Here is a 14,752-nt window from a genome sequence, read left to right on the forward strand (position 1 = left end):
ATAAATCGATCTCCAACTACAGCCTTGGATGGTGGTATCCCTAAAGAAGTTTGGACTGATAAGAAGTTGAATTATTCTCACTTGAAAATCTTTGGATGTGAAGCATTTGTACATATTCCCAAAGAAAATAGAACTAAGCTAGATGATAAATCTATGAAATGCATTTTTCTGGGATATGCGGATGAAGAATTTGGTTATCGTCTATGGGATCCAGTCAAACACAAAATTATTAGAAGCAGGGATGTTATATTTAATTAGTCATAAATGTTTAAGAGGACTGTAGATGATCTGGAGATCAAGAAAGTTATTGACAGGTTTGAAGAGCAGCATGAAGACATCCCACCAATGCAAGAAATGGACAGCAAATTTAGGAGCAAGGAGGACAAGAAGTGGAAAATGATGAACACCAAGAAGAAAGAATCTTGCAGGAACCTTTACAGGAGATTCAACCTGATAATGCACCACCACAGTTGGTTCGCAGATCTTCTAGGCCTCATAAGCCTTCACAAAGGTATCCTCCTTCAAACTATATCTTATTAACTGATGAAGGTGAGCCTAATTGTTTTCAAGAAGCTTGTAAAGTTGAGCACAGTAAAGAATGGAAGAAAGCAATGGAAGAAGAAATGAACTCTTTGCTAGAAAATAAAACTTGGGAGTTGGTAAATCTCCTAAAAGGTAGAAAGGCTCTACAAAACAAATGGGTTTACAGGATTAAGCATGAAGGTGACAAAAAGAAGGAGAGGTATAAAGCAAGGCTGGTGGTGAAGGGATTTGCCCAAAAGGAAGGTATTGACTTCACTGAGATTTTCTCACCTGTTGTTAAAATGTCATCCATTAGAGTCATTCTTGGTCTTGTTGTTGCTTTAGACTTAGAATGTGAACAGTTAGATGTAAAAATTGCTTTCCTTCATGGTGAATTGGAGGAAGAAATTTATATGGAGCAACCAAAAGGCTTCATAGAAAAAGGCAAAGAGGTTCTTGTTTGCAGGTTGAAGAAGAGTCTTTATGGGTTGAAACAGGCACCTCGACAATGGTACAAGGAATTTGATTCATTCATGTTGGACGTAGTTTTCACAGGTTGGATGCTGACCATTGTGTCTATATCAAGAGGTATGATGAAGGAAAGTATATCATATTATTGTTATATGTGGATGACATGTTGATTGTTGGGCATGATAAGAATATGATCAATAGGTTGAAGAAGGATTTGGGCAGCAAGTTTGCAATGAAGGATTTGGATCCAGCACAACAGATATTGGGCATGAGGATCATGCGTGACAGGAAAAACAAAAGGTTGTGGTTGTCACAAGAAAAATATATGAAGAAGGTGCTTGACAGATTTAATATGAAGGATGTCAAGCCAGTTGGTACACCCCTTGCAGCTCACTTCAAGTTGAGTACTAAGTTATGTCCTAGTGATGACAAGGAGAAGGAAGAGATGAGCAGGATTCCTTATGCTTCAGCAGTTGGCAGCTTGATGTATGCCATGGTATGTACATGACCAGACATTGCATATTCAGTGGGAGTAGTGAGCAGGTTCCTTGCCAATCCAGGAAAACAACATTGGCAAGCAGTAAAATGGATTTTGAGGTATCTTAAGGGCACTAGTCATTATTGTTTATGTTTTGGTCATAATGAAACTGTGCTTGAAGGACTTACAGATGCAAATATGGCTGGAGATATGGACACCAGAATGTCCACTTCAAGTTATTTGTACACATTTGTAGGGGTAGGAGTATCTTGGGTGTCAAGGCTACAAAGAATAGTAGCTCTCTCTACAACAGAGGTAGAGTACATAGTTGCAACAGAGGCTTGTAAAGAGATGTTATGGATGCAGCGATTCCTAGGAGAGATAGGATTAAAGCAGGACAAGTATGTGTTATATTGTGATAGTCATAATTTTATTCACTTGGCGAAAACCTAGCATTTCACTCAAAAATCCAAGCACATTGACTTAAGGTACCACTGGATCCGGCATGTATTGGAGGAAGGACAATTATCCTTGGAAAAGATCCATACAGATAAGAACCCTGCTGATATGCTCACAAAGATTCTACCAAGAAATAAACATGAGTTATGTAGAGGCATGGTAGGACTCAGTGTGACTTGATTCAGGATTCTTCATTCGGCTTCAAGTGGGAGAATGTTAAACGTGAAGCCGAATTAAAGTTTTCGACGTCGACCTCGCCGTCACCGACCACCACCCACGCCACCGACGCCAACATTTCTACATCGTCCTCTAACTCCACTGTGCAGTCATGTATTCAACATGACATAATTGGAGAATTCTAGAGCTTCCCTCATATATAAATTTGTAATCTCTCCTCTGTTTGAGCAATGCAAGCAAGGCCAAGGCCCCTGTGGAATGTGAAGTGTGATTTCATTCTCATAGATAATGTATTATGTTCTCCATTGATAATGTATTGATTTGTCTTCAACCATTGTGTTATGTCTGTACTCCTCTAATATGTATGCTCTGTCCCTAACAGAATATGTGTTTATTGTTTAAGTTTGGTTATCTGATATATGTAAGGTTAAAATGCTTCCGTAATTCTGATATGGCTAACTTCATCTTCCATAGTTTTGATTGTACTTGCTATCTAAGTTGTGGAAGTACACAATATTCAATATGGTGAAGATGTGCGTTGATGTGATAAGCATGATGGGGATGATGATAACTCTAATGAAATGGTTGGAAGCCACGAAAGATTCTTCGATGACGAAAATAGAAGAGATCTCCCTTAGATTAAGAGGGAGTCTAGATAAAGAGATGCTCCCTGGTTGAGAGGGAGGGCATAGCTTGGTTTTGATTGAAGAATGAATTTCGGAGGATGTGTTGTTGCATGGGAAGTAGGAAAGGAAAGTGTATGACCAGGGAATCTTCTATCAGAGATTCGGTGGATAGTCCTACTATGAAAATTTGACAAGCAACAACAAGTTGTCTAGAAGACCCCGAAGGTTTGTATTTGATTATGTACATATGAAACTATTTTATTGATTGTGGTTGTGTTTGTATAGGTGAATCTCTCGAAGGTGTTGATAACATGCTGGTTACCAATCAGTTGGATTGAGAGAGATTGGTTATCTTTGATCTGTTGGATCTAGGAGTGTTGAGGCTTTGTGAGTGAAGCATTTCCTGGGAGGACATTTGGCTAGCACTTTGTGTTGATGTCTAGGTTCTGAAGTTGGAAAAGTTGGTGTTGATTATAGAGCTCTATTTTGGATACACACCTAGATCTTTGGGTTGGTGGTTAGCAAGTAAGCCTGATGATGTACCTAGAGAGGCTGAAAGCTTGAATCCATCTTATTCCCACTTGGATAGATTGCCCTGCCAGGAATCTAGTCGGTGGCATTGCGGTGCCTAAATTGTTGAGAGACCAATGGATAGATTTCCCTAGTCAAGAATCTAGTCCATGGCATTTTGGTGCCTAAAATTCTTCATGGTCTATATAGTTAAGATCTTCCTTGTACTTGTATATGATGAATACCTCCCTAGTTAAGAAGGAGTGTTGGAAAATGTAACTAGGTTCGGTCTTCATTAAATGTATTTGAGTCATTTTGTAATGTAATTATCAAAAGAATAAAGAAAAGATTTTTTATTATTATTATTGTGACTTATTAAAGCATGGGTTTCATGCTTGGGTCACCATGTTTTAGGTCAAAGTCCCCATTGAGGACTTCTAGGATTTATTTAGAGTCAATAGAGTCATTGTACTTTTAAAGAGACCCTTCTTGGGCATTTGAATCATGTAAAAAGGATTAGTATTGAGTCAAATTTAATTTATGTCATAGTTTTGGCTCAACTTGAACGTTTTGTATCTCGAGGTCTCGTCATCCTTCATAGGTCTTTCTTTGAGAACCTTTTAGGCATATGAGCTATTATTTGAGCCTCTCCTTTGAATGGGCCTTGGAAATCACATCGTACCTTGCCATCGATCTTATCATTTGAGTGATTTCCCTTATACTGGGACTCCTCCCATTGGTGAAAGTTCATAAAGAGCAGGGGACACAGATTGAGGTGACAACGGATCTTCGTCCCATTGTTGTTATCTGGTCTAGTAGTTGTCCCTTAGGTACTCCTACTAGATTGAGTGGTAAGAGGACATGATAAAAATAATTTTCTTTTTGACTCTTTACAAAATCATAATTATGAAGACCAAAACTAGTTACAATTCCAACACTCCCTCTTAACAAGGGAGGTATTCATAATGACTCATCGGGATATTCTCCAATTGAAGACTTCTAGAAGAAAGGATCCAGATTGATAGGCATCGTGATAATCATCATCATGACCAGCATTGTCAAACTACCAAAGTCTTTATAAGTAAACTCTATCTCTCCACTAAATCAGAGCACAATTTTGGGAGGCATTCATTAAGACACCCCACAACCGCCTCTCTGAGGCACATACTCCACCTAGGTTCACCAAAGTATGTCCCCCACGGGACGATCTCCTAATCCGGTGTCACAATACTTGACACAAGGAAATGTCAGTCCTCCAGACCACTCTTATACCACGTCAATGTACTTGACATACGACTGTTAGTCCTGGTCACATTACATCACTCAAGAATGTTGATCCATGATGCTTATCCAATCTACCATTCTCCCTATTCGTGCTCATGTACTTGACTTATAGTTGTTAGTCCTGGCCACAATACATGACTCAAGAATGTCGATCCATGATGCTTATCCAATCTACCATTCTCCCTATCTGTGTTCATGTACTTGACTTACGGTTGTTAGTCCTGGCCACAGTACATGACACATGGAGAACTAGGTGTCCATCCTCACTCCCTCTCAACCTGGGAGGAGTAATCCACAAGCCCAAGCTTGTCTCAGAAGTACTCATACTTCCCTTACATCAGCTACTTGTTCATTCATGGAGATTTGTTGCAGCTTCTCGGCTCTTATCTGCACCATACTCTTGAATCATAAAGCACTTCGACCTTCCATGAAAACCAAGTTCTCTAACAATCTTTATAAGGTATTACAATCGAATCCAACACGTTGTCAAATAGTCCATTAAATGTTTTATGGAGACAAACTGCTTCACAGCTAATTGTGGAAACTGCCATATCTCTACCTATGCAGTGCAACAAAATCTTGCTTCATGCTCTTCCAAGAAACCATACTAGATCCCAACCATCAGTGATATCTCTACTCATCATTAGCACTACCAAACCAATCAATGTATCTAATTTTTCTACAGAACTTCAAGTTCCATGTTGTAGTGTATCAATCCAAGATCCTTCATGTCAAATTTTTCTTCTAGCTCCTTTTGAAGTCAATATTTCTTCCATTGACTCATGAGTCCTTCTTTCCCAAAGTACGAGGTCTTCTTTAATCATGCGGCTTGTTTTCAAAATCCTAGGATAATTTTGCTAACTAAGGCAATCGTCTTAACATGATCCTCTCCCTCTTACTGGGAGAACCTTCTTGCTTCCATGTTGCTATTAGTTGCATGCTTGATTTCTCTACTGCATACTTCAAACTACTCTGTCTTTTTGCATTCACGTTCTTCCACAATTCAGGAAAGTCTTTGTGCTTTGCTACATTCCTCCCATTCTTTCATTTGTTGTCAAGGCTTGGGAAACTCTTATCAATGACCTGCAAACTTTACTAGGAGAGGCTATATATAGACAAAAGACTATCCAAAGATAAAGACGATAGCAACAGTAGTAATCAAAGAAAGGAGAGGTACAGTACTTATCTTTAATAAAAGAATAAACTCCCTCTTAAACTTGTACTTCTTGTAATTATCTTTGTTCTCACATTAGCATAATTTCATTTATGTCATTCTCAGGAGCTACGACTTCTTCTTTCAGCAGAATTGATTAGTCCTAGGGTTTTGTTCCTAGGGTTTTCTTAGTTCAAACTTTTTCTAGGGTTTACAAATCTTGGATGCTTCTATATCCAAAGTCTTTAAGACCTATCAACTTTCAAATTGCAAGTTCTCTTCAACCTTACCTGTCCAACCTTACTTGTTCTCTATTTTTGCCTTCAAGTATGGTACCTTATTATAACTTCCTTGAAATGCATCAAATAGATATTCTCATAGCAAATTCGGACTTCTCATCATGGTAGCTCTAGTCAACTCTTCAATTTTGTCCATAAGAATTTCAATTCTTGTCCATAAGAGGTCTGCAACTACGTCTTCGTATGATCTCCAAGAGGTCCAAACATTGATCTTGTTTTTATCCTCAGAATAATCGCAGTAGAAGGTACCATAGACCTTCGTATTATCCACAAAGAGTAGCTTCAATCCTTTGCATGAACAAGAGCTACATCCCTTTGCATAAGTGTCACAGTCCTCCTCATGAGCCAAGGGTACAGACCTCCACATAAACAAGTGATACAGATTTTTCTTTGCTTCAGAGATGCAGACTTCGGACTTCAAATCTAGTGTTTTCATTTTTTCATCAAAAGAAAAACTTCTATGGTTATCAGCACATATCATCTCTTGTGTCATAATTCGGATTCCATGGATGCTATGTCATGGGACTAGTCATTATTCTACATAATTTGGATAGTGTTCTTGAACTTAACCATTCTATAGGATGAGAGAGCTCGAACCTGTTTAGGAAGGAGGAGACTTGTGCTTGTACAATACCAAGATGCAACAATGACACTTCAAACATCAGCTACAAACCTTTGATCTACCACAGGGACTTGTCTTTGATTCAAGGGGAGGCAATCATGTCACTGTTCCACAGAGGCTTGGAATTATTTTGCTTCAATCACATAGAGGAGTTTGAATGTCATAGAAAAATTCGGATGCCTCAAAGATTTTAAAACTCAGAAATTTCAGAGATGTCATTTTGGATGCTACAGAAAGGTAATGCAACTCGGATCTGAAGTTCTTCAAAGTCCAATAGGCTCAACTCAGTTACCTTTGATTCAGATCTTAGGAAATTTCAGATGTCACACAACACAACTTTTGCTTGCATGTTATACCACAGGGAACTCGAATTTTGTCTTGGTTAGTGATCTTGAATCTTCATTATATAAACTTCAGATGTTTGTTGCCTTCTTACAGAGGTTTGTTTCCAGCACAAAAATTTGAGCTTGTCCTTTTATGCCACTATGGTCCGAAAACATGTCACGTGAACATATCCTTCTTCTGCAAAGATATATACAGACCTTTAATGGCCTTGACCATTGATAAGAGAACTCGGGTTTGAGACCTTGGCAGAGCTCTCATGTCCATCATAAGGCTTCTTGTGTCTTGAACTAGGGCAAAAGATTTGACTACCCTATAGCCTAGCTCTGATACCATGTTTAAATTTGAATGCATGATAGAATTTCTTAACAGGATAATTACTTGTGACTTATTTATATATGTTTTTCATTGAGTATTTACTTCATTCATTAGGTGATCAAGCAATTATACAAGTACAACACACAAAAATACAAGAGACACCAGAGATTAGACTAGAGGCTAGGGCAAACTCACAAGGGAAAAACTCAGCAATCCTTTCCTTATCAAATCTTAGTCAACAAGAGAAATTCAAGTCAAACTAACTAGTAAACCAAGTGCCAATTCAGCCCTCCAACTGTCCACAACACTATTCACAAGATGTCATTTGTCTATCCTCAAACCAGCTTCAGTTCACATGAGTATAGCTTACAATACACAGAGATGTAATGCCATAAGTAGCTCGCATATACAAAGAAGTTGCCACAGGAAGCTCACATCATCACAGAAAAAGGTGCCACAGGAAGCTCGTATCATCACAGAGGTGCCACAGGAAGCCCGAAATATCACAGAGAAAGTAGAGCCTTAAGGAGCTCATACATCACAGAGAAATGTGCCACAGATATCCGAATTTTCTTCCAGAGATGAAGTCCAAATTGCTTGTCGAATGATGGAGTATAGATGCCAACATATAGTTGTTTCTTCATCCAATATATGGAGTATAGATGCCAATATATAGTTGTTTCTTCAGTGCCTCTCAAGGCTGAGCCAACCTGACTTTTGGAGCGCCAATTTGGTCATCTTGGGGACAAAAGTAAACTTTTAAAAATTCAATTTTTTCTTTTAAATATCCAAATAGGACATGATAAAAATAATTTTCTTTTTGACTTCAAATAAATTCTTTTTTACTCTTTACAAAATCATAATTATGAAGACTGAACCTAGTTACAACTTCAACACAACCAACCTTTATCAAGTCAGATATTCAAATAAACCGACTGCTACTTCTAGCTGCAATCGACCCTATACTTGAGTTGGGTATCAGTGTATCACTAGTGACTAAACCCACTCTCCCATTTGTATCTCATCATTCTCCATGGCCTCTTACTAAGCTTAAGGGGGATGTTGAAATGATAGCATAATCTTTATAAATAGCCCTGGACAGCCTCACTTTCTTATTGTGTATTAGTGTGTTTCTAAGGATTAGCTTAAAGCCAACATAATCAACACACATTTATTATATACCTAGGTGGTGGTTAAGACCAACCTAGCCATTGTGTGGGCCCAATATCCCTCATGGGGAGAGTCATCTTCCAATCTTGCACTTTAAGTTACAAGGCCTTAAAAACAAGCACAACCCTAGGGGAACTCAAGAAGGTTACCCAACATCACCTCGTAACTTCCTCTCACTTTAGGTGAGCTCTGCTTTAGCACAAAGGTAGGGGGAACCCTAGGAAAGATTATGACATTCTTTGATATAAATGGATTAAGGAACAGATCAGAGTCAGCCCAACCCAATTGGGTGATGGAAAAGTAACTAGGTTGTTAACAACATGCACTAATTAACCAAATAGCCTTCATCAATATGCAAAAATAAAGAAAGGGCCCCATCCAAAGGTGCACTTTATCAAACCATTACAAATCGGCAATAAAGATGTGTGATCATGAACAAATAAAGATAGCAGCAGTTTCTCAAAGAGTAGAAATGACAACTGCAAGACAATATATTGAACAATATCCAAGAACACAAGACAAGGAGGGATTAAGCTCAACCTTAACCCTTCGTTACTGAGCAAACATGCCCTTATACAAAAAATTCATTACAGCATGTTAATTTGGCAACTCAGGGACAAATTCCCTCCTTTGGAGGGCCTCCCTCATCCGGAGAAGACCCTCTTTGCCCTTGGAAGAATTTAATTTGGTCAAGGAAAAATATATTTTTAATGTGAAAACCGACGTGCACAAAAGTTCAAGTTGGCCTAAAGACAAAATTGGGTTTCCAAAGTCACATATAAATACTAGTCAAGGCAACCTCATTTTGACATCACATCAACACACATCTTCTTCTCTCTCCTCTTGTGATTGGTTCGTACAGGTTTGAAGCAGGGCAGCCGAGTTCACACATGCGAAGGTTCAAGGGCTAATCTGAAATTCTGTATTGACTTTTCTGTTTGGGTGACCATTGACCAAGTTTGACTTGGTATTTTGGTCCAATCGTTTGAGGCCAAGTTTTTCTATGGAGGAGCCGAGATTTTCTGGGCACTTTTGACTGTTGTTGACCGTTGACTTTGACCTCTGAAATCTGAAGTTTGACTGCAGGAATTTTCTCTCTCCCTTGATCAAGTTTGACCGAGTTGTTTGGGACTGTTTTCACTAAGATTTGACCAGCTTGGAAGGCCGAATATTTTGATTGTTGACCGAGCTTTTTTGGAGGAGTATGACCGTCGACTTGTGGACTGGTTAGGGCTTCTTTGACTGCTGTTGACTGTGGCAGAATTGCAGACTTTGACTTGTTGACCAGATTTGACTTTGAAGCTCATCTATTGGATATTGGTTGGTATATCTCTTGGGTAATCAAAGAATTTACCTTGACTCTTTTGTTGATGAATTGAATCATTGTATCTCTCTACTGAACATTTTATGACAATCTAATAAGAAGAAGAATTTGAAAGGGTTTTCCCCCTTGTGCAGTTTTTCCCTGGTCTTTGACCAAATCTTGTGTCTCTTATTGCTCTTCATTGTCTTGTATTTTACATTGCATTTATTGTTCTATCTACAATGCTATTTATAATTGGATTGCTAATTGAAGAAAAGATTAGGCTAAGTGATTGTACTAAAGCATAGAACAGTGGAAAATTAACACAGCAGATTTATGAAGACAACTTCAGCTATAAAATTCAGCCATGAAACCTCACATAAACCAAATCCTTAATTTGCCTAGCTCCATCAAGATATTTAAGCCCTTTGGAATTACTTCACACTTCTTTCACACCATTTGCACCTTCGTCGTCTAGAATTTATAGCATTCAACCATCAATTAGGACGTCTACTTGATTAGCCCATCCTCTCACCCGGTCCATTTTTAAATGGCACTTGGAAGCAGTGACGGTAGCACTAGGGCACACATCCCAAAAGAGAGATTTCAAATCCATCACACCACTTGTCTTCCACTTGGGTGCCTCATTAATCACTTTTTTCTCTTCAACATTTTAACTTCTAATAAGTTGTCTTTCCTCAGTTAGGGCTGACCTCATAATGACTAAAACAACTTTTGGGACCCTATTCCAGTAGGGCCAACCTGTTCATAACTTATGATAGAGGATGAAAACCAACCTGGGGCCAACCTCATCGCCATTTAGTACAATGGGCAGAATATAGTTTCCACCTCTCAAATCATAGGTGTTTCTCTTCAAGAACTCATTTAATGCCTCTTTTGTGTATCAATTATGTTGATGAAGTGGATATTGACCATGTCAAGGATCTCTGATGCTCACCCATGCTAGGGCGTTCTCAATCTAAGTGCATCAAAAGCTCCTTGTAACAGGGAGTGCACACTAACTCTTTAAGTGATACATAAATACACACTAAAGAGTCTTTGAAAATTGATCATTCTAATATGAAAGTGATTCATTCTTTAGCCTACACGCATCATACCAAGTGTTTGCTTTCTTGTTTCTAGGCTGTGTTTTATTCTCTCTGGTGCACTTATGGATTCTCAATCCAGTAAACTTATAGACTAAGTTACCGGATCCGGCCCTCTGGGGTACAGGATCCACGGATCCACGGATCTGATCCGGATTCGGATCCGGATCCGCGTAAATACGCCCAAGAACCGGCACGTGGCGGATTAATAAACGTGCAGAGTTTCGAGCACGCCGGCAGGGTTTAAAGTTGCCCTAGTTGCGGTGTTATGACCCATGACCCGAGCTTTTACGAGCTATTACGAGCTATATTTTGACTTATAGATTGAGATTTTAACATATAATTTTTTTGCTAATTTTTATTAATTAATTTAAAATTTAATCTCAATTCACTATTACATTATAGTGTTGGTCTTAATGTCACTGCAGACGTCTAGTTTTAATTTTATCGTTTATAGTGCTGCGATAATGTAACTGCAGACGTCTGCGAGATTAGTGGTCATTCCCTTTACGCTACGAGATCAATGGTATATCACGCATTTAAGTTACATTAAGACGTCTGCGATAATGTAACTATAGACTTATTACCTAATGTAATGGTGTATTGAGATTCGGAACCCACTATAGACGTCTGCGATAATGTAACTATAGACGTCTGCAGTTACATTTAAGTTTAGTTTTGTCTTAATAAACTTAAAATATAGGTATGTATTTTTTAAATTATATTGCTTTTTATTTATAATTTAGTTTTTATTTATAATTTAGTTTTGACTTATAGATTGGAATTTGAGCATATATTTTTTATTTTAAAATATTTTTTTTTTCTAATTTTTATTAATTAATTTAAAATTTAAAATGATATATAAAATTTATACAAATTTAAATATACATATTGATATATAGATATAATTTTAAATTTAATTTTGTCTTAATAATCTTAAAATATAGGTGTGTGGGCATAAACTAAGGATGGTGTTTTATGAATGCAAACTTAAAAAACAACAATTTGTTAATTTGAAGAGATAATTAAAGATGAACTTGAATATATGGTAAAAGCACAAAATGAATGACAATGATTTAGCTTTAATATATATATATATAAATGGATGATTTTGTGTCTATTATTAATTTTATTATATTTTTAATATTATTATATTTTTTGTACTTGCCGTATCCTTGCCGTATCCGGATCCTAGATTTTCAAAAAACTAGCGAATCCGGATCCGGATCCGGATCCGTATCCGTATCCGTATCCGAATCCTGGTAACTTAGCTTATAGATCAGCTGCAGGGTGCACTTGTTAAAGTTTTATGCTTTGCTGCCCCAGTGTTGTTTTTTCCCCTCTTTATTGCAAGAATTAGGGTTTGCAGGTCGGTTCCATTCAATCCCTTCACTGTCATACCAATCTCAACATATAAAAGTCTCCCTAGGTTTTGGCTAAACACCTGCAAGGAGCTAACCAGCTTTTGTAAATCCAAGTGCATATTAAAAGGGCAAAAACTGAGCAAAAGGAAAGAATAATTGACAGAAAAAAATGTTTTTACAAATTTAGTAAAACCTTACAGCTGATTTCTTTCAGTTGGTAAATGAATCCTAGAAGAGAATCAATTAGCTACAATAACTCAGCAGCCCTGAAATTTGACTTGTGTTTCAATTTTCATGTTAAAACATGATGACCCAAGATTAGTTTGACACATAGCAAAAGTACTGCAAAAAGAAGACTTGACAACTTAAAGGAACATAACATTGGAAATCACAAACATCTTGTCCAGTTGAAGATAATTTATTGAAGTTTGTTATAAAACCATGCCATATTTTTCCAAACAACAAACTTTTTATGCATACCAAACACAAATAACTGTATGCATAAGCATCAAAAGAGAAGAAACAATATATCAGGTTTCCTTACCTCTCTCACATTATGCTTGCTGTGAGCATTAGTAAAATAACATAATTGCTTATGGTTGTCAAAATGTTGGGTCCATTTCTGCAAATCGGCAGTCACAAGTCAGAAATTTCACTATCTAAGAAGAAGAAAGATATTCAAAATAGGCTCAAACAGAATGATTTAACCAATCATTGGAGGAAACATTCACAAGACAGAAAAATTCCTATTACAAGAAAAAAGGCTGAGGATAAAGAAGATGTGTGGACCTGTAAACATACAGATTCAAGATGAAGATGTGGTCCAATATTTCAGTTTGCATCATGTATCTTATGTTACACTGTTAGATTGAAAATTTATAAGCTAAATTGTTGTCCAGTTTAGTAAATGCAAGCTTTTTGGTTTCATAGGCTCTTTGCCCAGCCAACCATTAAAAGGACATTTCATTTTGTCACTCTCTCACGGAAAGAGAGACGAAAAATAAAAGAGTAGGCTTTAACAAAAAGATGTACTATAAAGATCACTATGAACCAATGTTCCACCAAGACTCCGGTGCGGGGAGACGCACAGGGGGGACGTGTGGGAGTACCCTCAAACTTTAGGGAAATTTCGGGGGTGCGGGGAGACGTCGAGGTATATAATTTAATATATATATAATTCAAGTTCATATTCATTGTTCACTGTTCAATAATGAAAGCATAAAAATATTAAATAGACAATTGAATCATTGATCCATCCTCATCATTCATTTTGATACATACATCATTCATATGACATACTCAAGTCTCATTATTGAATTATTCATACATACCATGAGATTTGATAAAAATCAATAATGAAATATTCAAATACATTGATCCATATCATTCATCATTCAATGATTCATCATTCTACAATCTACATTGATTTAAAAAATAATTCATCATTCATCATTCTAGAATCTAAATTGAAAGCAAAACATACTAGTATATTTTCAAAGTTTGAACACTAAATTTATATAACTCAAAAATAGTTAAGAGTCAAGAGTCAAGTCATCAATATCTAGTGTCACAACTCAAAAGTTAAAACTGAAAAGTAAAAATGGATAATGAGCACTGAAAATAAAATGATAAATCAGCATCAAGGACTCAACATCAATGATTGGTCCTCTACATCCATCTGTTGCATGAAGTCATCAGGACCATCAACGGGAATGTCAGTATCTAAGTCAGAGTCACTCTCTTGAGTGACCAACGAAACTCCAACCAAACCATGCCGCAGCTCATCTAGTCCATCCTCCTCATCTATCTGTGCACTATACTCTAGATCCACATCCCATCGTGTTGTCGGTCCCTTCCGATACTTTGGTGTCTTCCTATGTGTAAGATGTAGAGAACCGTGCACTGCAACTAGATTCTTTGCTCTCCTAGAGGAAAGTCTATTCCTCTTGATAGAGTGGATGAAGCTATATGTGGACCAATTCCTCTCTGTTGCAGAGGAACTAGCAATCTGAGACAATAAGTGAATAACAAGTTGTTGGATCTCTGCAACGTCATCCCCATGCATGGTCCACCAACCAATGGGGTCAGTCTGGCCTAAATCATTGCGATCTTCCCTTGCATCATGCTTGTTGAAGGGACCACTGAGACTTGCAAATTGCATCCGTTGTCTCCTAATTGTTCTCCCTTCTTCTTAACTATACATTTTTGTAATGGCAGCTTGAAATCCCTTTTTGACCTCTGGATCTTCAATAGTAAGAATTCTACCAATCCTTGCCATATACCATTTTGGGTTAAGTGCATATGCTGCCATGTGCAAAGGTGTATTCATTTGATCCCACTATGTTGTATAATGGGTCGAATTTGGGTCATATAGAACTCTAAGGAAGGATCTTTCTCACAAATGGCCACCCTTACTTGATCCAACATACTATCAAAAGTCTCATGTATTTCTCCAAAAGTAGGAGAATCTGTGTCAGTGTAGCGAATGACCTCAACTCCAGGACGTAAAAGTGACATCAAATAACCACAATATGTCCACCAATCATTA

At 37.5% G+C, this 14,752-nt stretch overlaps 1 protein-coding gene across 1 annotated transcript in view; it reads right to left on the bottom strand.

Annotated features, from left to right (window-relative positions):
• Nucleotides 1–14,752, bottom strand: part of LOC149235706 (short integuments 2, mitochondrial-like) — a 194,314-nt gene that overhangs the window by 112,056 nt on the left and 67,506 nt on the right. Inside the window, exon 3 of the mRNA XM_089372169.1 lies at nucleotides 12,749–12,826. Within this exon, the coding sequence (XP_089228295.1) occupies nucleotides 12,749–12,826 (78 nt within the window). The remainder of the gene's footprint in view (nucleotides 1–12,748; nucleotides 12,827–14,752) is intronic.

The sequence above is a fragment of the Pinus tabuliformis genome, chromosome 8, assembly GCF_031772625.1.
Source record: "Pinus tabuliformis cultivar Carrire ecotype Pingquan chromosome 8, CPIR1, whole genome shotgun sequence".
NCBI lineage: Eukaryota > Viridiplantae > Streptophyta > Pinopsida > Pinales > Pinaceae > Pinus > Pinus tabuliformis.